The following is a 26,154-nucleotide window of genomic DNA, read 5'->3' on the forward strand; positions in this document are numbered from 1 at the left end:
TTTTGAAGCATACAAAATAGCATGTTGCAAAACTCGTTATACCGGCTGTATTAGAGCTGTTCTGCCTGCTTGAACGGCTCAGATACACGTGAAAACATGAGATGGCCCGGCAATCGATAGAGAGTCGCTCAGAGATGCACAAATACGATATAACATTCAAAATGCGTGAATCTTTCATTTAACAGTAAAATTGCCATGGTTACAGATTCCAAAATCCTTGTAAGTTGTAAGTTGTTCAATATTTGGAAAAATGTAAACATTTTTTTAAATCTATCCAAATTCGACACTCTCTCATTGACCTCCATAGAAACACTCCTTGCTTGTTTGGCGAAACAACAAAAAACGCCACCTGCTGGAGGAAGATAGATTTTCTCCACTCGACTCTCAGCTGCGCGATACACGTCATCAATTGGGCATCATGCGTGTTCATAGCTTCTCCCTCATTGTAGAGGAGAACGCGTAGCCGCTCCGATGTGAAAGGGTATGCTGGTCTCGTGAATCAGACTTCTTATGTAGGCTCTCTCTTTTTTCTGTCGCTCCGGTCTACTTTTCCTTTTTCAAACTCACTTCTCAATGTCTTGGAGACATAATTGCCAAGTTCTTGAGCGCAGCATGCAGGGATTTCAACATGCTTGGATAAAAAGTTTTTGACAGCTCCGATTTCGTGATCTAGTTCTGGGGAGTTTCGGACCTGATCCGACTCTAGGCTACTGCTTTGCATCCCGCATCCTGTCAATCAATCGTAGACAGCATAGTTTGGTCGTGTCATTTCCGTAATACAATCCGAACACATTTTCCCCAAAAACGGGCAACATGACAAACTGGAGTTGGAATAACTTTGCATTTCTGATTGCTTTTTATGTCTTGTCCATGTCCGTTGCAACGAGCAATACAGACAATACAGACAACACACTCCTGAATTTACATGACGGTAAGTCTCTATTTCAATGAGCAATACTGACAGTTTACAGTGTGTACCAAATGTCTGTTTACCGTCAGTATAAAAAGATTACAATGGAATCGACCTTAATTCAGCTAATTTATCAAAGTTTTCCATTAATGCAAAAGTCACAGGCAACAAATGTAAAAATATGCAGATGTGAGCAATTCCACTTGAAAAAACAAACCGTTTTTTCTGCATCTCTATTTGGCCAAATGTAATACAAATGTGTGTGAGTGTTAGAGGGAGAGAAAGACAGGGAGGGAGAGAGAGGTTTGTTACTGTGGTGCATCCTGTGGCTATTGTTTCCTGCACTGTAAAATAAGACAATAGCAGGAAAGTCTGACAGACAGTGACAGCAGGGCTGGATGGATGAGTTTAACACACAACACATTGCCTGCTTATGTTCAGATTGCAGAAATGCATACATCAAAATGAAGAATTAAATATTCACGAGTGATTACTGTACAGTATGCGTGAGTGAGAAAAAAACATCTAATCTGTGTGTGTGTGTGTGTGTGACAGGGATACATACAGAGAGGGTGAGAGACTGACAGACAGAGAGGGAGAGAAATAGAGACAGAGAGAGTGAGACTGACAGACAGAGAGGGAGAGAAATAGAGACAGAGAGAGTGAGACTGACAGACAGAGAGGGAGAGAAATAGAGACAGAGAGAGTGAGACTGACAGACAGAGAGGGAGAGAAATAGAGACAGAGAGAGTGAGACTGACAGACAGAGAGGGAGAGAAATAGAGACAGAGAGAGTGAGAGACTGACAGACAGAGAGGGAGAGAAATAGAGACAGAGAGAGTGAGAGACTGACAGACAGAGAGGGAGAGAAATAGACAGAGAGAGAAGGGCAACCAGTGCAGCACAAACAACATTGTAAATACCACCAATATGTATCTATTTATTTCTCTTCCCCAACTATTCATACCACAACTATTTGCACATTGCTAAAACACTGTACATTTTTGATAGAGAGGATCTAGTGAGGGCATCTGTGAACACTCAGCCTGTCAGCTGGATTTAGCCAAAGGGACTGGCCTCAGAACAGCTATTATCCTCCATCTCCCACCCTCTTGAGTAGAGCTTTTCTGACTCAGTCAGTGGTACAGAGGGAGTGGGAAGTTAAGAAACTGTTAGGATAAAGAGAGTTTTGCAGTGGGTATTTGGTAACCTGGGTGGAATTGTGTTTGAGCCACTTCTATGGTCTCTCCATGAAACATAACATTAGTGAGTGTAGGGATTTAGATGGGTTAGGATAGGCCTATGTTTCATAACACCTCTTATAGCCTAGTTTATTCATGACATATAAATGGTTTCTCTATCATCTCCTCATTACAGAAGGGAGGAATGATAATGGCAGTGTTTATCGTTCCATCTGCTGCACTCTGTGAAAGGCCATTAAACCAGAATATATTTTAGTAACCTACAAAGGTTACACTCTGGTCCTGCATGACTCTATGCAGGTCGTAAAAATACGTTGAGGATGGTGGGTATTGAAATACTGCAAAACCTTGCTTGGATGTCAGCAGGATATCGACTGACATCTCTCCACTTATACATTTCAATTGCAGGATAGACCATGTAGTTGGAATGTCTTCATCAACCAATGTAAAATATTGGACGTGCTCTACTCTTATAATAAGATACTGATGTGTCATTTGTATAGTCATGTGTGGGCTATAGCAGGGAGGTAAAGATTCAAGGTCTCGTCAAACTTGTTCAATAGGTGATAGTTCGAGAATCTTCACCTTCTCACTGGCAATTTGGAGAGAACTGAAAGGATAGTTCAGACTCAATGCCATTCTGGATTCTTATCACAGTTCATATAATTCATTGCCATAGAGGCTGTAAGATCCTACTGTGTGTTCAATGGTGATTGTCAAATGAGGTGGAGTCTCACAGAACTCCCAGAAAAGCTGGACTGTCAATCCAGAGAAAATGTGAATTTGGTTGCTAAGTTATCCTAATTACTGTGTAACTACAGGGTTGTCAAACAACAAAGATGATTGGGTAATCGGTCTACTTTGAAAATAGCATCATAGTGAATGTCGGTTTCATTTCATACCGATAATCTCTTAATCGTGTTTATTCCTATTAGTCTACATTGATTTAAACAAGGTTGTGTACAACCTGTGATTAATCCAGTCTTCAATAAATAATTAGACTAGGGAGCCGAATTACCTTGATTAGATTTGAGGATATTATATATTCAGTCAGACTGCTGCCCTGGTAAACTGCATTCATTATAAGGGATATAATGTCGTTGGTTGTGTCAAAATAGTAAGGAAGGGCCAAGGAGAGAAGGTTTTACTCTGCCCACACAAACATGGACACACAGAGAAACAGTCTGAGACACACACATGCTCACACACACACACACACACATACACACACACACTCTTTCTCTGAGGAGTGTAGCGCTCATCGCCCTTTCCTTGGATGTAACTCTTGTAATCCCCTCAGAATGCTATGGGATGGCTGACGGCCGCCACCGTTGCCACACCCTCCCTCTAGTTCATTGGCTGCCTTTGACATTATGGGGACATGTTGGCATTAGTTATTGTCGTTTTGGGACTGTGAGGAACAGTTATGAGTGTCTCTCTCTGATAGCTGCCATTGGTCATTAAAGTTGTCTGTGTGATTTAGCTACCTGCTGCTCGCCAGACGCTGCTGCTGCACCACCCTGGGAGCTAACAGACAAAACACAACCTGACATGCATCCCAACACACAGATTCATGCACACATGAGTGCACACGTGAGTATAGAAAACACACTCGCATGTGTGTCCACTTTGAATCCCCTTCATACTCACACACAAAACCCATTGTAGAAACGAAATAAGAAAAACACATTTCTCTGTCAACGTTTCGGTTGACAAAATACTTTTTTCAAGTCTACACAAATGTCAGTAGGCAAACAGTTCATCGAAACATAATTCCTTTTTCTTATAAAGAACTCGTTAACAAAAGCCATAGTTCTGCAGTACATTGCAAACAGACAGAGATAGGAAGGCATTTCCGAACCTGAGAGTTCTTTGTAGTGGACACAGCAGCAGAACAGATGACCACACTGGGCACAGACAAAAAGCACTCAGAGTGAGTGCTTTTTGACATTATCAGTGCGAGGCATGAACCCTATGCCCTCTTTAGGTATACTCATGGAGAGAGGTGCCATGCTAGATGCCTGTCTTCTCAATTGGATGTCCTTATAAGGCATGCATAAAATGAGGATCATGCTGGGGTGTTCCAATAGTGGGGCCACGTTAGGTGAGCCTAAAAGCCAACTGAGAGGTAAAGAAAGGAATGAAGGAGAGGGCTTCATTGTGCCTGGCACAGTGAACTGACAGACACATGCAGTGTGTGGGTGGGTCATTGGGACAGTTGCCGTTTTGAGGACTTTCTAAGCACCATGTCACTATTGGTTTAGGCAGTGTCATCATCACTCACTTAACATGACCTGCTATGTACTTTGTGACACACTTGACACAAAGATTGTGGAAATTACAATCTGACATTGATTGTAGCTGTCAGAGCAGGGGAAATATTATGTCCTACAGTCACTGATTTAAAAAAAAAAACGAATCAACACTAGAGAGTGCTGTGTCACGACTATGTAACTACACATCTTAATCATTATTTTATCGATTCTAGCCATTTTACCCTGGTCAGTTTTATGGACTGACCTTTAGAATGCTTTTGATGGTGAGCAGAGGTACTAAAACCCCTGTGCTGGGGACACTGAGGTGATAGCTGGAGTGTGCTTCTCCACAGCTGGCTGTTAGTTGTTCCTACATTCTGGCCTTCAGTTACAGAAGGCCATAATCCACAGGTCCCCATGATGGGATCCCCAGAGTTCAGAGGCAGAATCCTGGGTCTGCAGAGAACAAGTTGGAAGGTGGCTCCTATGAAGCTCCAGAGGGAGTGGGAGTGCCTGCTGGAGGCAGATCTCACTAACCCACCACGTCAGGCATAGGAAGCTCCACCCTAACTCACACATACACGTACACACACACTTCAGGGATCTCCCTTAACAGAAGAAACTGACTTGTTGGAAAGGTGGCATCCTATGACGGTGCCACGTTGATAGTCACTGAGCTCTTCAGTAAGGCCATTCGACTGCCAATATTTGTCTATAGAGATTGCATGGCTGTGTGCTCGATTTTATACACCTGTCAGCAACCGGTGTGGCTGAAATAGCTTAATCCACAGAAGGGTGTCCACATACTTTTGTATGTACTGTATAGCATTTTTCTATGCATCGTCAAGAGTGGATGAACAGACTCGGGTAAGATGAAGGGAGGAGGGGTGTCTCTTTGTCATCAACAGCTGGTGTGCAATCTCTAATGTTAAGGAAGTTTCAAGTTATTCCTCACCTGAGTTAGAATACCGTATGATAAGTTGCAGACCATACTATTTACCAAGAGTGTTTTTTTGGAGATGTCTATTTACCACCACAAACCGATACTGGCACTAAGACCACACTCAACGACCTGTATAGGGCCATAAGCAAACAAGAAAATGCAGCGCCAGAGGCGGGGTTTCTCGTGGCCAGTGAATTTACTGCAGGGAAACTCAAATATATTTTACCAAAATTTTACCAACATGTCACATGTGCAACTAGAGGCGACAAAACTCTAGAGCACTTTTACCCAAACAGGAAGTACCAGTGATGCACTCAATACGGAAGTTGTCCAATGAAGCAGATGCTAATATACAGGACTGTTTCGCTAGCACAGACTGGAATATGTTCCGTGATTTATCAAATAACATTGACTTTACCACATCAGTCACTGGCTTCATTAATAAGTGCATCGACGACATCATCCCCACAGTGACCATACGTACATACCCCAAGCAGAAGCCATGGATTACAGGACACATCCGCACTGGATGTTAGAACTGCTGCTAGGCTAGAACTGCTGCTTTCCAGGAGCGGTACACTAACCCGGACAGTTCTAAGAAATCCAGTTGCTGGAGGGGGTGTTGAGATGTTGACCAGGGTCGGGGTAGCCAGGTGGAAAGCATGACCAGCCGTGGAAAAATGCTAATTGAAATTATCAATTATCGTAGATTTATCGGTGGTGACAGTGTTTCCTATCCTCAGTGCAGTGGGCAGCTGGAAGGAGGTGCTTTTATTCTCCATGGACTTTACAGTGTCCAAAATCTTTTGGTAATTAGTGCTACAGGAAGCAAATTTCGGTTTGAAAAAGCTAGCCTTAGCTTTCCCTTCCCTGAAAAGTTGTAAATTGCAGAGGCTATTCATTGCTAATGCAGAATGCCACAGGATGTTTTTGTGCTGGTCAAGGGCAGTCAAGTCTGGGGTGAACCAAGGGCTATATTTGTTCTTAGTTCTACATTTTCTTAATGGGAGGAAATAACTTTTGAAGAGCAACCAGGCATCCTCTACTGACAGGATTATGTCAATATCCTTCCAGGTCAATTAGAAAGGCCTCCTCGCTGAAGTGTTTTAGGGAGCATTTGAGAGTGATGAAGGGTGGTCGTTTGACCGTGGACCCAGTACGCACGCAGGCAATGAGGCAGTGATCACTAAGATCCTGGTTGAAGACAGCAGAGGTATATTTAGAGGGAAGGTTGGTCAGGATGATATCTAAGAGGGTGCCCATGGTTACGGATTTTGGGTTGTACCTGGTAGGTTCCTTGATGATTTGTTTGAGATTGAGGGCATTTAGCTTAGATTGTAGGATGGCCAGGGTGTTAAGCATGTCCCAGTTTAGGTCACCTAACAGTATGAACTCTGAAGATAGATGGGGGGTGATCAATTCACATATGGTGTCCAGGGCACAACTGGGGTCCGAGGGGGGTCTATAACAAGTGGCAATGGTCAAAGACTTGTTTCTGGAATGACTAAATTACTATCGCACCGTAGCACTCAGATCTATAGCCATGAAATGCTTTTAAAGGTTGGTCATTGCTCACATCAACACTATTATCCCAGACACCCTGGACCCACTCTAACTCACATACTGCTCCAACAGAACCACAGATGACCCAATAGAGATTGCACTCCACACTGCCCTCACTCATGTGGACAAAAATAATACCTATGTAAGAATGCTGTTCATTGACTACAGCTCATTATTCATAACTATAGTTCCCTCCAAGCTCATCACCAAGCTCAGGACCCTGGGACTGAACACCTCCCTCTGCAAATGGATTCTGGACTTCCTGAAGTGGTGCCCCCAGGCAGTGAGGGTATGCAACAACACATACGCCACGATGTCCAGCAACATGAGGGCCCTTCGGGTGTGCTTTGTTCCCTCCTGCACGCCCCATTGACCCACAACTGCGTGGCCACGCACAACTCCAACACCATCACCACATTTGCTGATGACCCAACAGCGGTAGGAATGATTACTGATCTGGCAGTGTGGTGCCAGGGCAACAACCTCTCCCTCAACGTCAACAAGACAAAAAAAGCTGATCGTGGACTACAGGAAACAGAGGGGCGAGCATGCCCCAGCGATGGTGCTGTAATTGCACAGTTCTAGAGCTTTCTCTGTGTCCACATCACTAAGCAATGAACATGGTCCACACACACCCACACAGTTGTGAAGAGGGAACGACAGCACCTCTTCCCCCTCAGGAAGCTGAAAAGATTTGGCATGGGTCCTCAGATCCTCAAAAAGTTCTACAGCTGCACCATTGACGGCATCTTGATTGGCTGCATCACCGCTTGGTATGGTAACTGCAAGGCACTCGGAGCTACAGAGGGTGGTGATTACGGCCCAGTACATCCCTGTGGCCAAGCTCCCTGCCATGCAGGACCTCTATACAAGGCGGTGTCAGAGGAAACAATTGTCAAAGAAGCCATAAACTGTTCTCTCTGCTTCCACACGGCAAGCGGTACCAAGTCTGGAACCAACAGGAACCCGAACAGCTTCTACCCCCAAGACTACTAAACAAGCCTGCCTTATTTAGCAAATCAAATGGCTACCCGGATAACCTGCATTGACCCTTTTCTGCAATAACTCTCTTGCACTGACATATATGCACACGCACTGGACTCTACCCACACATATACACTTTTTTGCACTCTCTCCTGCACTGACTCTATGAACACACACACACACACACTACATACGCCCACATGCACCTAACACACACACACATCTACACCTGTTGTTTAGGAAGGAGGTTGATCATAAACATCACAGAGGAGAGAGCTAGCGCTAGCTATAGATTTTATTAGTGTAAGTGTAGGATTTCTAATAGGATTTGTTTCAACGACTGTTTTTTTTGTGTGTAAAGTGATACAGTAAAGTTTTCACAAGGAAAATTGTTAAATATTTTTCTTTGATGTTGTAGCATTAGCCCTAAAACCATAACTGTCTCGTTCAAAGGAGGCTTGTGTCTTATAAATGGGTCTGCCTTTGTACTTTAGTACTATACTTTCAGAGTGATGAAATGACATTAAAGTCTTTGCTGCTAGAAGCGCATGCAGTTAAAAGATACATTCTACAAAATGGATTTGATTGGCCTTTGTTAGTGCTAACAGAATGGGTGCAGCCCTATTGACTTCAGTAGATAGTTCTTCATTCAAATCAAATCAAATCAAATCAAATTTATTTATATAGCCCTTCGTACATCAGCTGATATCTCAAAGTGCTGTACAGAAACCCAGCCTAAAACCCCAAACAGCAAACAATGCAGGTGTAAAAGCATGGTGGCTAGGAAAAACTCCCTAGAAAGGCCAAAACCTAGGAAGAAACCTAGAGAGGAACCGGGCTATGTGGGGTGGCCAGTCCTCTTCTGGCTGTGCCGGGTAGAGATTATAACAGAACATGACCAAGATGTTCAAATGTTCATAAATGACCAGCATGGTCAAATAATAATAAGGCAGAACAGTTGAAACTGGAGCAGCAGCACAGTCAGGTGGACTGGGGACAGCAAGGAGCCATCATGTCAGGTAGTCCTGGGGCACGGTCCTAGGGCTCAGGTCAGTTGAAACTGGAGCAGGAGCATGGCCAGGTGGACTGGGGACAGCAAGGAGTCCTCATGTCAGGTAGTCCTGGGACATGGTCCTAGGGCCCAGGCCAGTTGAAACTGGAGCAGCAGCATGGCCAGGTGGACTGGGGACAGCAAGGAGTCATCATGTCAGGTAGTCCTGGGGCATGGTCCTAGGGCTCAGGTCCTCCGAGAGAGAGAAAGAAAGAGGGAAGGAGAGAATTAGAGAACGCACACTTAGATTCACACAGGACACCTGAATAGGACAGGAGAAGTACTCCAGATAAACAAACTGACCCTAGCCCCCCGACACATAAACTACTGCAGCATAAATACTGGAGGCTGAGATCATTGAAGTTAGATTGATGTAATCGGTAATTGAATATCTGAAATGTTTGTAGCTCCCCTCACTCTCTCAACCTTCAACCTTCAAATAAAATGGCAATATGTTTTCTATCTAGATCAAAATATAGAATGGTGGTTGTTGACGTTCTTTAAGTAGAAGAGTGTACCGCTAGGGAGGTACTCAAGGAGACACCTCAATGCACTGTGGGTAATATGACATTGATCACAGGCTAAAGGAGATAATGAAACGAACTTGGCAAAAAGCAACTTCTGTTCTTTCTTGTTCTGACTCTTGCCCTTTATCTCTCAACACATTTCTCTCTCTCTCTCTCTCTCGCTCTCTCTCTCTCTCGCTCTCTCTCTCTCTCGCTCTCTCTCTCTCGCTTTATGTGTTCCTCGAGAGACTAAAACACTGTAAAAATACTGTAAATAGCAGGTGTGAATGAAAGGGAATGTATTCAGAAACCATAAGCAGCCTTGTAATACAATACTTGGTCTTGGCCATAGTGAAGTTTGGAGTGTGACTGTTTGAGGTTGTGGACAGGTGTCTTTTATATTTATAACAAGTTCAAACAGGTGCCATTAATACAGGTAACGAGTGGAGGACAGAGGAGCCTCTTAAAGAAGAAGTTACAGGTCTGTGAGAGCCAGAAATCTTGCTTGTTTGTAGGTGACCAAATACTTATTTTCCACCATAATTTGCAAATAAATTCATTAAAAATCCTACAATGTGATTTTCTGGATTTTCTTTCTCATTTTGCCTATCATAGTTGAAGCGTACCTATGATAAATTACAGGCCTCACTCATCTTTAAGTGGGAGAACTTGCACAATTGGTGGCTGACTAAATACTTTTTTGCCCCACTGTATTTACTTATTATTTTTGTGTGCGTATAATAGGGTTGCTGCCAGGCAGACTTGGTTTTTGAATGTAGTCTGCAACTGATTTTTCTTTGTGCCAAGGAGTATGGGAATTGGACTGTGGTTGGCATACCAACATTCTCACCAGAAAACATATGGGAACGTAGGGTTTTATTTATAATTCTACGTGTTCCCAGGGGAGATCAAGCATATGAGAATGATCATGCATGTCAACATTTTCTCTGAATCCAGAGTAATGTTGACGGAGAGATGATAGACGTTGCATGCACCCTCCCACACGCATGCACAACCACACAGACACACACACATTGACGACCTCTCATCCGTTTCTATATTAACAACAAATAATAAACAAGCGTTTCAGTGTGTAAGATCAGAGGGACCACATGAAGAAAGATGGGGAACAGAGTTTAGAGCTAGTGTTGAAACCTTTATTAAAAGACATCTGCTTGACTTACTTTTATAGTCTTCTTTTAAAATTGCACTCTAGCCGCAGACTGTGGCCACTGTTAAACACTGGCCGTCGCGGTTTTCACGCACCAGGTCTCATTTTGTTAGGATATGAACCACAGTGGATAAATGGAGTTTGGGCCATGCTGGGAGCACAGTCTATTGACAGTTTGTTTGATGACAGTTTGTTTGATGACTCTTCAAAGAGTCCCAGTCCCATTAACCAGAGAGAGAGAAAGTGACAGAGAGTGATGAGATCTCCAGCTGAGATGATAGGGAAAATAGACACTGTAGTTCCCTGCTGTAGGCCCTGAGTTCTCAGACTTCTTTCTCACACACACATCATGATCCAGTCTCCCGGTGGCATTTCCAGACAGAAAACCAAAGCCCCCCTAATGCATAGCAGTAGAGCTCAGAGAACATGAAGAGAACAACAGACTCCCTGTGTTTACTGGTAGAGTTGTGGTTCCCAGAGCCTCTCATTGGTGATAGCAGGGCTTTATCACCACTCCTTAGTTCTCCCTCACTCCCTCCCTCTGTTCCTCCCTCCACCTTCCCAGGGGCCAGGGTTCCCTTCAGTTCCTTCTTGGACACACAGGAATCCCACTGGGCCTGCTATAATCTGAGCATGCTCAGTGTGGACCTCAGATGACCACAATGATCGAGGAGAGGCGAGGAGGGGGAGCATGGAGAGAGATACTGACAAACTGAAGGGGGTTCCATATCTTTCCCACGCTCAGCTTGAAGTCAGTCACACAGTATACAGTGTACCATACTGTATATACACTACTGTTCAAAAGTTTGCGGTCACTTAGAAATGTGCTTGTTTTTTAAAGAAAAGCACATTTTTGGTCCATTTAAAATAACATCAAATTGATCAGAAATACAGTGTAGACAGTGTAGACATTGATCCTAACACTGGAGCTCCACAGGGGTGCGTGCTCAGCCCCCTCCTGTACTCCCTGTTCACCCACGACTGCATGGCCAGGCATGACTCCAACACCATCATTAAGTTTGCAGACGACACAACAGTGGTAGGCCTGATCACAGACAACGACGAGACAGCCTATAGGGAGGAGGTTGGAGACCTGGCCGTGTGGAGCCAGAATAACAACCTATCCCTCAACGTAGCCAAGACTAAGGAGATGATTGTGGACTACAGGAAAAGGAGCACCGAGCACTCCCCCATTCTCATCGAAGGGCTGTAATGGAGGAGGTTGAGAGCTTCAAGTTCCTTAGTGTCCACATCAACAACAAACTAGAATGGTCCAAACACACCAAGACAGTTGTGAAGAGGACACGACAAAGCCTATTCACCCTCGGGAAAGTAAAAAGATTTGCCATGGGTCCTGAGATCCTCAAAAGGTTCTACAGCTGCAACATCGAGAGCGTCCTGACCAGTTGTATCACTGCCTTGTACGGCAATTGCTCGGCCTCTGACCGCAAGGCACTACAGAGGGTAGTGTGTACAGCCCAGTACATCACTGGGGCTAAGATGCCTGCCATACAGGACCTCTACACCAGGCGGTGTCAGAGGAAGGCCCTAAAAATTGTCAAAGACTCCAGCCACCCCAGTCATAGACTATTCTCTCTACTACCGCATGGCAAGCGGTACCGGAGTGCCAAGTCTAGAACAAAAAGGCTTCTCAACAGTTTTTACCCCCAAGCCATAAGACTCCTGAACAGGTAATCAAATAATTACAGAGACTATTTGCATTGTGTGCCCCCCAACCCCTATTTTTCCGCTGCTGCTACACTCTGTTTATCATATATTCCTAGTAATTTATTTATACTTTGATGTACATACTACCGCAATTGGGCCGACCAACCTGGCTATCTGCATTGTGTCCCACCACCCACCACCCGCCAACCCCTCTTTTACGCTACTGCTACTCTCTGTTCATCATATATGCATAGTCACTTTAACCATATCTACATGTACATACTACCATAATCAGCCTGACTCACCGGTGTCTGTATGTAGCCTCGCTACTTTTATAGCCTCGCTACTGTATATAGCCTGTCTTTTTACTGTTGTTTTATTTCTTTACTTGCCTATTGTTCACCTAACCCCTTTTTTTGCACTATTGGTTAGAGCCTGTAAGTAAGCATTTCACTGTAAGGTCTACTACACCTGTTGTCTTCGGGCAACACGTGACAAATACACTTTGATTTGATTTGACTATTGTAGCTGGAAACTAGTCAAAAGTTTGGACACACCTACTCATTCAAAGGTTTGTCTTTATTTTTACTATTTTCTACATTGTAGAATAATAGTGAAGACCTCAACTATGAAATAACACATGGAATCATTTAGTAACCAAAAAAGTGTTAAACAAATCAAAATATATTTTAGATTTTACAGTCATGGCCAAAGGTTTTGAGAATGACACAAATATTAATTTCCACAAGGTTTGCTGCTTCAGTATCTTTATATATTTTTGTCAGATGTTACTATGGAATACTGAAGTATAATTACAAGCATTTCATAAGTGTCAAAGGCTTTTATGGACAGTTACATGAGTTGATGCAAAGAGTCAATTTGCAGTGTTGACCCATCTTTTTCAAGACCTCTGCAATCCGCCCTGGCATGCTGTCAATTAACTTCTAGGCCACATCCTGACTGATGGCACCCCATTCTTGCATAATCAATGCTTGGATTTTATCATAATTTGTGGGGTTTTGTTTGACCACCCGCCCCTTGAGGATTGACCACAAGTTCTCAATGGGATTAAGGTCTGGGGAGTTTCCTGGCCATAGACTCAAAATATTGATGTTTTGTTCCCCAAGCCACTTAGTTATCACTTTTGCCTTATGGCAAGGTGCTCCATCATGCTGGAAAATGCATAGTTCGTTACCAAACTGTTCCTGGATGGTTTGGAGAAGTTGCTCTCGGAGGATGTGTTGGTACCAGTCTTTATTCATGGCAGTGTTCTTAGGCAAAATTGTGAGTGGGCCCACTCCCTTGGCCGAGAAGCAACCCCACACATGAATGATCTCAGGATGCTTTACTGTTGGCATGACACAGGACTGATGGTAGCGCTCACCTTGTCTTCTCCGGACAAGCTTTTTTCCGGATGCCCCAAACAATGGGAAAGGGGAATCATCAGAGAAAATTACTTTACCCCAGTCCTCAGCAGTCCAATCCCTGTACCTTTTGCAGAATATCAGTCTGTCCCTGATGTTTTTTTCTGGAGAGAATTGGCTTCTTTGCTGCCCTTCTTGACACCAGGCTATCCTCCTAAAGTCTTCGCCTCACTGTGAGTGCAGATGCACTCACAACTGCCTGCTGCCATTCCTGAGCAAGCTCTGTACTGGTGGTGCCCTGATCCCGCAGCTGAATCAACTTTAGGAGACGGTCCTGGCGCTTGCTGGACTTTCTTCGACACCCTGAAGCCTTCTTCACAACACGTGAACCGCTCTCCTTGAAGTTCTTGATGATCTGATAAATGGTTGATTTAGGTGCTATCTTACTGGCAGTAATATCCTTGCTTGTGAAGCCCTTTTTGTTCAAAGCAATGATGACGGCATGTGTTTCCTTGTAGGTAACCATGGTTGACAGAGAAAGAACAATGATTCCAAGCACCACCCTCCTTTAGAAGCTTCCAGTCTGTTATTAGAACTCAATCAGCATGTGATTCCAGCCTTGTCCTCGTCAACATTCACACCTGTGTTAACGAGAGAATCACTGACATGATGTCAGCTGGTCCATTTGTGGCAGGGCTGAAATGCAGTCGGTTTTGGGCGATTCAGTTCATTTGCATGGCAAAGAGGGACTTTGCCATTAATTGCAATTCATCTGATCACTCTTCATAACATTCTGGAGTACATGCAAATTGCCATCATACAAACTGAGGCAGCAGACTTTGTGAAAATGTATATTTGTGTCATTCTCAATCATTTTGGCCACGACAATAGATTCTTCAAAGTAGTCACCTTTTTCCTTGGGTGAAAGCTGATGACAGCTTTGCACACTCTTGGAATTCTCTCAACCAGCTTCACCTGGAATGCTTTTCCAACAGTCTTGAAGGAGTTCCCACTTATGCTGAACACTTGTTGGCTGCTTTTCCTTCACTCTGCGGTCCAACTCATCCCAAACCATCTCAATTGGGTTGAGGTCGGGTGATTGTGGAGGCCAGGGCATCGGACGCAGCACTCTATCACTCTTCCTCTTGGTCAAATAGCCCTTACACAGCCTGGAGGTGTGTTTTGGGTTATTGTCATGTATAAAAACAAATTATAGTTATTGTCCTGTATAAAAACAAATTATAGTCCCACTAAGCGCAAACCAGATGGGATGGCGTATCACTGCAGAATGTTGTGGTAGCCGTGTTGGTTAAGTCTGCCTTGAATTCTAAATAAATCACAGACAGAGTCACTAGCAAAGCACCCCCACACCATCACACCTCCTCCTCTATGCTTCCGTGTGGGAACCACACATGCAGAGATCATCCGTTCACCTACTCTGTGTCTCTCAAAGACACAGCGGTTGGAACCACAAAATCTCAAATTTGGACTCATCAGACATAAGGACAGTTTTCCACCGGTCTGTCCATTGTTTCCATCGGTCTATCCATGTCCATTGCTCGTGTTTCTTGGCCCAAGCAAGTCTCTTCTTCTTATTGGTGTCATTTAGTAGTGGTTTCTTTGCACCAATCGACCATGAAGGCCTGATTCACGCAGTCTCCTCTGAACAGTTGATGTTGCGTTGTCTCTGTTACTTGAACTCTCTGAAGCATTTATTAAGGCTGCAATCTGAAGTGCAGTTATTCTAATGAATGTATCCTCTGCAGCAGAGGTAACTCTGGGTTTTCCTTTCCTGTGGCGGTCCTCATGAGAGACAGTTTCATCATAGTGCTTGATGGTTTTTGTGACTGCACATGACGAAACAAAGTTATTAACTTTTTCCAGATTGACTTTCCTTCAAGACTTAAAGTAATGATGGACTGTCGTTTCTCTTTGCTTATTTGAGCTGTTCTTGTCATAACATTGACATGGTCTTTTACCAAATAGGGCTATCTTTTGTATACCAACCTTCCCTTGTAGAGGTCGACCGATAATGATTGTCATAAGGTGAATGCACCAATTTGTAAGTCGCTCTGGATAAGAGCGTCTGCTAAATGACTTAAATGTAAATGTAATGTAAATGTTCAACGCCGATACTGATACCGATTATTGGATGACCAAAAAAAAGCCGATACTGATTAATCGACCGATTGAAAAATATATATATTGAAAAAATGTATGTATTATTATTTTTATTTTTTTGTAATAATGACAGTTACAACAATACTGAATGAGCACTATTATTTTAACTTAATATTATACATGAATAAAAACAATTTAGCCTCAAATAAATAATGAAACATGTTCAATTTGGTTTAAATAATGTAAAAACAAATGGTTGGAGAAGAAAGTAAAAGTGCAATATGTGCCATGTAAAAAAGCTAACGTTTAAGTTACTTGCTCAGAACATGAGAACATATGAAAGCTGGTGGTTCCTTTTAACATGAGTCTTCAATATTCCCAGGTAAGAAGTTTTAGGTTGCAGTTATTATAGGAATGATATGGCTATTTCTCTCTATACCATTTGTATTTCATATACCTTTGACTATTAGATGTTCTTATAGACACTATAGTATTGCCAGTGTAACAGTATAGCTTCCGTCCCTCTCCTCACCCCTACCTGGGCTCGAACCAGGGATACATCGACAACAGCCTCTCCTCAAAGCATCGTTACCCATCGCTCCAGAAAAGCCACGGCCCATGCAGAGCAAGGGGTACAACTACTTCAAGCTCTCAGAGCGAGTGACGTCACCAATTGTAATTTATCTAACGGGTGGCATCCCTAAATCTAAATATTGCTGTTACATTGCACAACCTTTAATGTTATGTCATGATTATGTACAATTCTGGCGAATGAATTACGGTCTTTGTTAGGAAGAAATGATCTTCACATAGTTCGCAATGAGCTAGGTGGCCCAAACTGCTGCATATACCCTGACTTGCAACGCAAGAGAAGTGACACAATTTCAATAGTTAAAAGAAAATCACGTCAGCAGACAATGTTAACTAAATTTGCAGGTTTTTAAAATATATACTTGTGTATTGATTTTAAAGAAATGCATTGATGTTTATGGTTAGGTACACATTGGTGCAACGACAGTGCTTTTTTTCGTGAATGCGTGAGTGCGTTTTTTTGTGAAATCCACAAATTAACTTTTAACAAGGCACACCTGTTAATTGAAATGCATTCCAGGTGACTACCTCATGAATTGTGCAAAGCTGTCATCACAGCAAAGGATGGTTATTTGGAAGAATCTCTAATATAAATATATTTGATTTGTTTAACAATTTTTGGGTTACTACATGATCCCATATGTTATTTCATAGTTTTGATGTCTTCACTATTATTCTACAATGTAGAAATGTAAAAAAAAAACTTGAATGAGTAGGTGTGTCAACTTTTAATAAGTACTGTACATACATACATACATACATACATACATACATACATACATACATACATACATACATACATACATACATACATACATACATACATACATACATACATACATACATACATACATACATACATACATACATACATACATACATACATACATACATACATACATACTGTCTGCTTGTATATAAATACTCAAATGGACAGCTTCCTGAATGTGTCTAGCTTGTCTAACTGACTACATATAACCTCTGGTGAATTCACCTTACAAGAAGGGTACATAAGTTGCTTTTAATGTGAAAATAGATTTACACTAGAACAACAAATTGGGGGGAAAAGAGCTTCATATCGATTGACCGTATAACAGAGAAATTGATTTAATGCGCAGCACAGCAGTAGGTTGGTTTGTGCAGCAGTGCTGTCGAGATATATTGTTAAAGCTGTGTTCCTGATGAACTGTGTTAAAGCATCCATTATTGATGTTGTGTCTGTGGTCTTACTGCAGAACAGAGACCCTTTGGGGACACCACTGTTTTACAGTCAAATAAGTGAGAGCTTGCACTGTGTTTGGAAATGCAATACTGTTGGTATCCAAAGGCAATATGTCTATAGTACTTTGCTGTCTGAGGGCTACCTTTGTGTGAAACCCATATGGTGTGTTTATAATGAACACGAGGGGAGACGGGGCTGGTTTCAAGCGCAGTGCGCAGCAGGTTGTTCTTGCGAAGCACCACAGGAGGAGGCAGGTAACTGAGTCCAGGGGCAGGCAGAAGGTCATACACAGGGGGTCCAAAAGGGCAACAGTACAGGCATGGAAAAGGCTAGTAACATAGTCCGGGAAATCAGGCAATAGGTAGATGGCCTATCGAATTTCACGTTTATTAAGGTACATTTTGTGAAGTGCACCAGTCCCTCCTGCAGCAAAGCACCCCCACAACATGATGCTGCCACCCCAGTGCTTCACAGTTGGGATGGTGTTCTTTGGCTTGCAGGCCTCCCCCTATTTCCTCCGAACATAGTGATGGTCATTATAGCCAAACAGTTCTATTTTTGATTCATCAGACCAGAGGACATTTCTCCAAAAAGTACCATCTTTGTAAAGTGCAAACCGTAGTCTGGCTTTTTTATGGCAGTTTTGGAGCAGTGGTTCTTCCTTGCTGAGCGACCTTTCAGGTTATGTCGACTCATTTTACTGTGGATATAGATACTTGTGTTCCTCCAGCATCTTCACAAGGACCTTTGCTGCTGTTCTGGGATTGATTTGCACTTTTCGCACCAAAGTATGTTCATCTCTAGGAGAGAGAACACGTCTACATTTTCTTCTGAGGTCTTGGCTGATTTTCTTTTGATTTCCCTATGATGTCAAGCAAGGAGGCAGGTAGGCTTTGAAAGGAGTTTGAAGGTAGGCCTTGAAATACATCCACAGGTACACCTCCAATTGACTCAAATGATGTCAATTAGCCTATCAGAAGTTTCTAAAGCCATGACATCATTTTCTGGAATTTTCCAAGCTGTTTAAAGGCACAGTCAACTTAGTGGCCCACTGGAATTGTGATCCAGTGAATTATAAGTGAAATAATCTGTCTGTAAACAATTGTTGGAAAAATTACTTGTATCATGCACAAAGTAGATGTCCTAACCGACTTGCCAAAACTATAGTTTGTTAACAAGAAATGTGTGGAGTGGTTGAAAAATGAGCTTTAATGATTCCAACCTAAGTGTATGTTAACTTCCGACTTCAACTTTTGCTATAAAATGTCCTGCCCCTCCACAGTATAGACAACAGTTATTATTCATCCTTCGTGAGTGTTCCCCAACTGATAACCTAGCTCTTCCCGACTGCATGGGCTCAGGAGTATCCAATACAACCGTCGTAGATTCCTGAGAGGGCTCAGGTGGCTTCGAATCCTCTCGGAAGAGCTTCCTTCCGGATTCCCTTGGAGGTGAACGTGCCATAGCGGGTGCACATAGCACACATAGCGGGTGCACGAGTGTGCCCGAGACCAGACCTTAGGCGTACATTAATTTTAATGGTAAGGGTGATAAGGGAGTCGAGATCCATCGGAAATTCCCGAGCAGCTAGCTCGGCCTTTACCTCCTCAGATAATCCGTGCAAAAAAAGTATCGTAAAGAGACTCTGGATTCCAGGCACTCTCGATGGCCAAAGTGAGAAAATCAACCGCGTAGTCTGCCACACTACAGAAGTTTTGACGTAAGTCAAGCAGTTTGCTGTCCGCCTTTCTCCCAGAAAATCAAATATCTTTCTCACTTATGCCATGAATTCCTCCAGATGACCACAAATGGCAGATTGTAGCTCCCTAACTGCCTTAGCCCAGGAGAGTGCCCATCCCGACATTAGTGAAAAATATACTCTATCTTCGATCTGTCTGAAGGAAACAAAAATAAGCGAGCACTGAGTCAGAAAACCCCGGCAGGTACCAGGATTCCCCGAATATATTTTGCCTGGAGGTGGTAAGCGGGTTCTCGGGGAGCCGGGATAGGCTGTACAAACTCACCATAGATGGGGGGGGATTACTGGGTGATTGGAGTTTTTCAGAGGAGGCAGGTAGGCTCTGAGCTAACTCCCTGATTTGCTCCATAATAGCCTTTAACCCATGGTTGTGGCGTTCCATCAAGATCCTGAGCCCTTCCAAAAGGTCCTGTACCAACTCCCCATGTCTCCTAATGGTGGCTCCTTGCAAGTAGACAGCGTGCTGGAGCTGGTCCAAGTCTGCTGGGTCTGTCATGGCCAGTTCGTACTATCAAGGCACAAGGCGAGACCCAGATGCAGACACAGGAGGCAGATGGTTGGAGTCTTACAATGTTTATTAATCCAAAAGGGTAGGCAAGAGAATGGTCGTGGACAGGCAAAAAGGTCATAACCAGATCAGAGTCCAGGAGGTACAGAGTGGCAGACAGGCTTGTGGTCAAGGCAGGCAGAATGGTCAGGCAGGCGAGTACAGTGTCCAGAAACAGGCAAGAGTCAAAAGGAGTATGGGAGAAACTCGATGGTTGACTTGACTAAACATACAAGACGAACTGGCGCAGAAAGACCGGAAACACAGGGATAAATACACTGGGGAAAATAAGCATTTATTCGTCGTATTTATTAGGCATGGATATGGGGGAGGTGTACAAGAGGAGGCAGTGGTACCTGATATTGGTGCAGGAATGGACTGGCAAAGGAGGTCGCAGAGTTCAATGATTCGTTACTCCTTTCGGGCCAGACGTAGCTGCAGCTCCGCTGAATCCATCTGTCGTTTTTTGTTTGGTGAGGTATTCTGTAATAAACACAAGGGGAGACAGAGAGCTGGTTTTAAGCGGAGGAAACAGCAGGTGTTTCTTGTGAAGGACCACAAGAGGAGGCAGGTAGCTGAGTCCAGGGACAGACAGAAGGTCATACACAGGGGGTTAAAAAGGGAAACAGTACAGGCAGGGAAAAGGCTAGTAACATAGTCCAGAAGATCAGGCAATAGGTAGATAACGGAAAATCCGATAAGGTACAGGCAGGCAAAGGCATCGTTAGTGAGGCAGGTAAATACTATCATAAACTTGAGGAGTAATTTGCAGGAAAAACACAGCTCCGAAAGAATTGCCACAAAACAAACAATACCTCACAGTGATAGGGTGTAAAGAACTGAACTAAATAGTGTGTGATAATGACATACAGGTGTGTGAACAGGTGATTATAATTCATGTAATTGGGATCTGGAGAGTGAGCTGCATTCATGGGATCTCGGTGTTTGAGAGCGTGAGCAAGAAAGTGGGCTGGAAAGTGAGCTGCTTTCAGGTGATCTACGTGTTTGAGGGTGTGAGTTGGAAGCAGACGTTGCAGTGTTTTTTAAAAAATGATGCGTGTAATAGTGTTATATCTAATGTGAATGTTTGTTTTTTTAACCGCTGTAGATCAGTTTGGTTCACTCAAGTGACTTAAAACCTTTACATAAATGGGACATTTAGTGTTTAATGAATTCAAGGTCATGTAAACAATAGAGCAACACATTTTACTTGAGGTGGCCTGAAGCTAAATCATGAAACAATCACATGTTCAAAAGAGTGTTTAACATTTAATGTCTGATAACAATGTTATGTCATTCTCCATAATCTCATGGTTGACTGCCGCCACGAACAGTGAAGTAAGGGGTTATGTAATTCTCATTATACATTAATATACATTCTCTCAGTCAGGTCACCTCAGGTCAAGTATCTACTTAACAGAGACCAGATGGACATCAGTATCCCACTACTCATACCCACTCAGTTCAAATCACTTCCATTGATTATATCACTAATCACTGCTATTGATCTTTTAACAGGCAACAGCTTGAACCAGAGTGTGCTGCACAGTGCCGTCCCTGAGCCCCAACGCTATGACACCACGGTACCTTTCCTGCTGGAAGGGCCGGAGCGCAAACCACTCAGCCAGCTCACGTCCAGGGTAAATATTCATAAAGCGGCCTTTTAGCGGCCCTGGTTATTTTTTTATATTTTTTTCATTTAATTATTAATTAATTAGGCAAGTCAGTTAAGAAGATATTCTTACTTTCAATGACGGGCTAGGAACAGTGGGTTAACTGCCTTGTTCAGGGGCAGAACCACAGATTAATGTTAATACGCTGCTCATAACTCAGCCAACCATAGATGTCAGCCTGCCTGCCGGACTGCCTCTGGTCTCTTCTGTTGTTCCAGTCATGAGCCCATAATAAATCCCCATCTCTGTTTATCCTCAGCTGATTCCCCTTTGTGGTTGTTACTGAAAGCTCACTCCCCACGGTGTTAAATGGCCCCTCTGTTGTTTGTTTCGTATGAGCTAAACCCGGAGGCTCCACACACTATGAAATTATTCCCCCAACTTGCCAGCTTCCTATACTCTACAAATAAGCAGTCCACGAAAGCAACATTTTGAAATGGTTTGGGGGATAGGAGAAAACTAGACTGTCTGGTGTTGTAACAAAGTCAGGTAGCAACCGGATTTGAAACCGTCTAACCATTGTGCTAAAATGTATTGGACCGATGAGCTTAGTTGTGGATGGCTAGCAAATGCACCCTAACACTTGTCATCCTTGACATACCAGAACTGTAAGCACAGCAAGGATTTCGAAGACATAATAAAGGTTCTTTCTATGAACCATGTGTCATTTTTTCTATATATTTTTTTTAACCTTTCGGTTACTGGCCCAACACTCTAACCACTTGGCTACCTGCCGCCCCATGCCTGAAATTGAATGGATTTCAGGCATGGACCGTCAGGTAGCCTAGTGGTTAGAGTGTTGGGCCAGTAACCGAAACGTTGTTGGATCGAATCCCCGAGCTGGCAAGGTCAAAATCGGTTGTTCTTCCCCTGAACAAGGCAGTTAACCCACTGTTCCTAGGTTGAAATTGTAAATACGAATTTATTCTTAACTTGTTGAATTTGTTGAGGAGTACTCCCAGAATATTTAAAACAGTCATTTCTTTCCAAGAGTTATATCTCAGATTATACCTGAGTGGATAGGTTTTTCCTAGCTGGAGGAAATACTATGTTAGTCTTTCAACTCCACACTCTCTCCACTTCCTCAATGCTGATCTTGAGCTTTACTTTGATGACATGGGGAGGGTATTAGTAAAACAACAGCCATGAGTGCTGACAAAGTAATGCATCAGAATGTGTTATAGCTTTATCTGGAACAAGGAAGAGATTCTAGGTATTTAGTTAGGACAGAATTTAGGTGAAAGTTCATTTGATTTCATTAGAGAGATATTCCAATGTCATGGCACTACATAATCAATTGAGTTTGACAACAATGTCAATTTGTATTGTTCGAGAGCGAGCTTTTATAGTCATGTTGACCATTCCAACAGTATTCCTCAGTTTTATTATTATTTTTCCCCCTCGCCTGTTATTTTTATTGAGCTGTTTTCGGTGCCACTAGAAGTAGCAAGCCAATATCACAGTCATCCTGAGTCAGGACAGTGGGGTGATGACCACAAATGGACCCACCATGGACCTACTGTCAAAACCACTGGGTTTCTGGCAGAGAAACAGCCCTAACCTGAACAGAGACCAGCAGGCCTGAGCCAAGTCTCATCTGTCTTAGTATCATCTGACTGGGACAAATGTTCACTCTGTCTCTGTCTGTCTATCTTTATCTCTGCCTGTCTCCATGGTCCCTGCATATCTGTGTCTATCTCTGTGAAATCCGTGGGGTTTAAGACAGTGTTTCCACCGACTAAGTCAAGACATAAACCCATACAGATTTTTCGTAGCAGGAGGTTTTCCATCCCTACAGTTAAATAAAGTTGTAATAAAATAAAATAATTATAATAATAATAATGTGTGTGTGTGTGTGTGTGTGTGTGTGTGTGTGTGTGTGTGTGTGTGTGTGTGTGTGTGTGTGTGTGTGTGTGTGTGTGTGTGTGTGTGTGTGTGTGTGTGTGTGTGTGTGTGTGCGCGTGCGCGTGTGCTACACAGTATCTGGTAGCCTCTCATAAACTGTCCAACAGACCGAGATCCCCAGCCTTTTCCCATGGGCCAGTTTGGTCATAAATCAGAGTGCTGAAAAGGCGGGAGTTCTGGGGAAATTGGTGTCAGTCAGCACTGAAATATGCAGACAATCCTCAAAAATGTTGTTCTTGCACTCAAGGAAAAACACTGCTTGCTCTGCAAAAACAGATTTTTGCTTTTGCTGTTGATTTCTGACTAACATAAACCTGACATGGATTATTGCTATAGACCTAAGGGGTAATGTTTTATTTACTGTTCAACATTAGATCGTTTTTTTTTTCATTACTGTTGATCTCTTGAAAATTTGAGTCCAAGTTTTTTACCTAAGGGAAATTATGAAAGGTACTAACAGAAGTCTATGACCGGGTCATCCTGGGATGGACCATTAGTAATGGGAAGGCGTTGATATGTGCTCATCAAAAACTATTTTTCCTGGTCAGGTCACGTAGTCAGCAGAACATGACAACCATCAATGCCAGGGATCTGGGAACTGGAATCCCTCTTCCTAGCCCATTACCAGCATGCCCTCCTACTTCCTGTCCAGTATGTAAGCCCTGCTGGGTGTCCCGTCCCCTCACCTTTCGCGTCCTGTGTTTGTGTTCTAGAGTTATCCTGCCTCACTGAGGCTGGTGGTGGAGGCGGAAGGTGAAACACTGGTCCTGGCACTACAAAAAAACAAGTAAGTCATCATCCTATCTTCGGCTGCACATCCCACATCCGACCTGCATCATTACAGGCATCTAGTCCTTTAAAGGGATATGAACGATTTGGCGAGATGACCAGTGGATGTTGGTTTATATCATGAATGGTTGTTTGAATTTGGAAAGATTCAGGCACATTTACATATGGAGTAAACAATGATCAGATGTGTTGCACTTCAGCTAGCATATGCTGTGCTGGCTGTAGTATCAGCGATGGCTTATGCTTCTACAGTATGAGGGCTGATACAGTTTCATGAAGGGGGAAAAAAAGATTTCACAGAACAAATGTCTCGGCTCTTTTATGGTTTAGTGTCTCTGAAGAGTTGAAAGAGGATAGCTGATAAAGAACGGCTTGAAGGGATTTTTTATATCTCCCTGTTCCCTTTCTCTCATCACCTTCTTTTCTTCCAGGTTGTGGAATATACCAGGCATGAGAACTGGGAATCCTGTGGAGTTGTGTGTATTTGTGAGATTTACTGAATATACAGTATACACAGTTTATATATACAGTACAAGCTAAGCACTTCCAAGCACTTGGGCCAGGTATTGTTTTTATCTCAATGTCAAGTCATTTCTGGGTAATTGTTTTCAATTAAAATGCTTCTCAGCTGGGAACACTTTCTCAAGCAAGATTTTTGCTAGGACTGTCTGGGTGTGAAATGACTGGGGAGGGGAAAATGGAAAATCGCTGTTATTGGCAGATAGTTTTCAAACTCTTTCTTATTCCTCTATTAACTGATTTAGCACCTGGTGATGTCATCAGGCAGGCCAAAACTCCCTCCCACCAAAACAGGCTGAGATTTCAGGCAGTCTTTTCAAACAGCTCTTACACTAAAAGGGCATTATCATAATTGTCATTATTCCAACCTCATCGTCTGGAAATATACTGAACAAAAAATATAAATGCAACATGCAACAATTTCAAAGATTCAGTTCATAAATGGAAATCAGTCAATTAAAATAAATTAAAATAAATCCAATCTCCTTTGGTAGGGAAATTAGCATTAAATTATCTGGCAACAGCACTGTTGGGCATTCCTGTCAGCATGCCAATTGCATGCTCCCTCAAAACTTGAGATGTCTGTGACGTGTTGTGTGATAAAACTGCACATTTTAGTGTGGCCTTTTAATGTCCCCAGCACAAGTTGCACCTGTGTAATGATCATGCTGTTTAATCAGCTTGTTGACATGCCACACCTGTCAGATGGATGAATTATCTTGGCAAAGGAGAAATGCTTACTAACAGGGATGTAAACAAATCTGTGCCCAAAACACAAGATAAATAAGATCTTTTGTGCATGTGGGACATTTCTGGGATGTTTTATTTAAGATCATGAAACATGGAACCAACACTTTACATGTTGCCTTTATATATTTATTCAGTATATATATATATATATATAACACAGGAAATCATGTTTTTTACTGCACCCCCCACTACAAACATCAATGATCTGGTTTTCCTCTCACTTCTACTGCCCAAATTCGCCCATGTCCCTGACAAAATTTCCACCACCCTATTCCTAATAATAAAAAATCCCACCCTGCTAACCCACCCACACCACTAACCCCAATGACCCGTGCATCAGCTTTTAGAGATAATACGGCTGGTAGCTTCCATTCCCTTCCGTATGTTCCGCCTGTCCCCCTCCCTGCATTCCTTCAGATGTTTCCACTGATATCTGTTCCATATCTGTGCCCAGACACAGGTGGGGTGTGACCTCTGTGTGTGCACTGTGTGCACTGTGCAGGGTCGTACTGTGTAGGCTCGTGCCTTCTCTGTGGGATCAGATGGTAGGAAGAAGATCTGAGTTAGAGACAACACAGAGTAATATAATTTGCTCTCTTAGTTTATTGTGTAATAGCATAATATTTTCTGTCTGTACGGTTTTATTAGATTGAATTTAAGA

At 42.9% G+C, this 26,154-nt stretch overlaps 1 protein-coding gene across 3 annotated transcripts in view; it reads left to right on the forward strand.

Moving 5' to 3' along the window:
- The first annotated feature begins 454 nt into the window (after nucleotides 1-454).
- Nucleotides 455-26,154, forward strand: part of LOC124038267 (disintegrin and metalloproteinase domain-containing protein 12-like) — a 147,658-nt gene continuing 121,958 nt past the window's right edge. For all 3 annotated transcript variants that reach the window (XM_046353911.1, XM_046353912.1, XM_046353913.1), the window contains exons 1-3: nucleotides 455-931; nucleotides 21,376-21,497; nucleotides 24,149-24,222. In XM_046353911.1, coding sequence (XP_046209867.1) covers nucleotides 814-931; nucleotides 21,376-21,497; nucleotides 24,149-24,222 — 314 coding nt within the window. In that variant the 5' untranslated portion in view covers nucleotides 455-813. The remainder of the gene's footprint in view (nucleotides 932-21,375; nucleotides 21,498-24,148; nucleotides 24,223-26,154) is intronic.

Source organism: Oncorhynchus gorbuscha, linkage group LG06 (assembly GCF_021184085.1).
Source record: "Oncorhynchus gorbuscha isolate QuinsamMale2020 ecotype Even-year linkage group LG06, OgorEven_v1.0, whole genome shotgun sequence".
Lineage (NCBI taxonomy): Eukaryota > Metazoa > Chordata > Actinopteri > Salmoniformes > Salmonidae > Oncorhynchus > Oncorhynchus gorbuscha.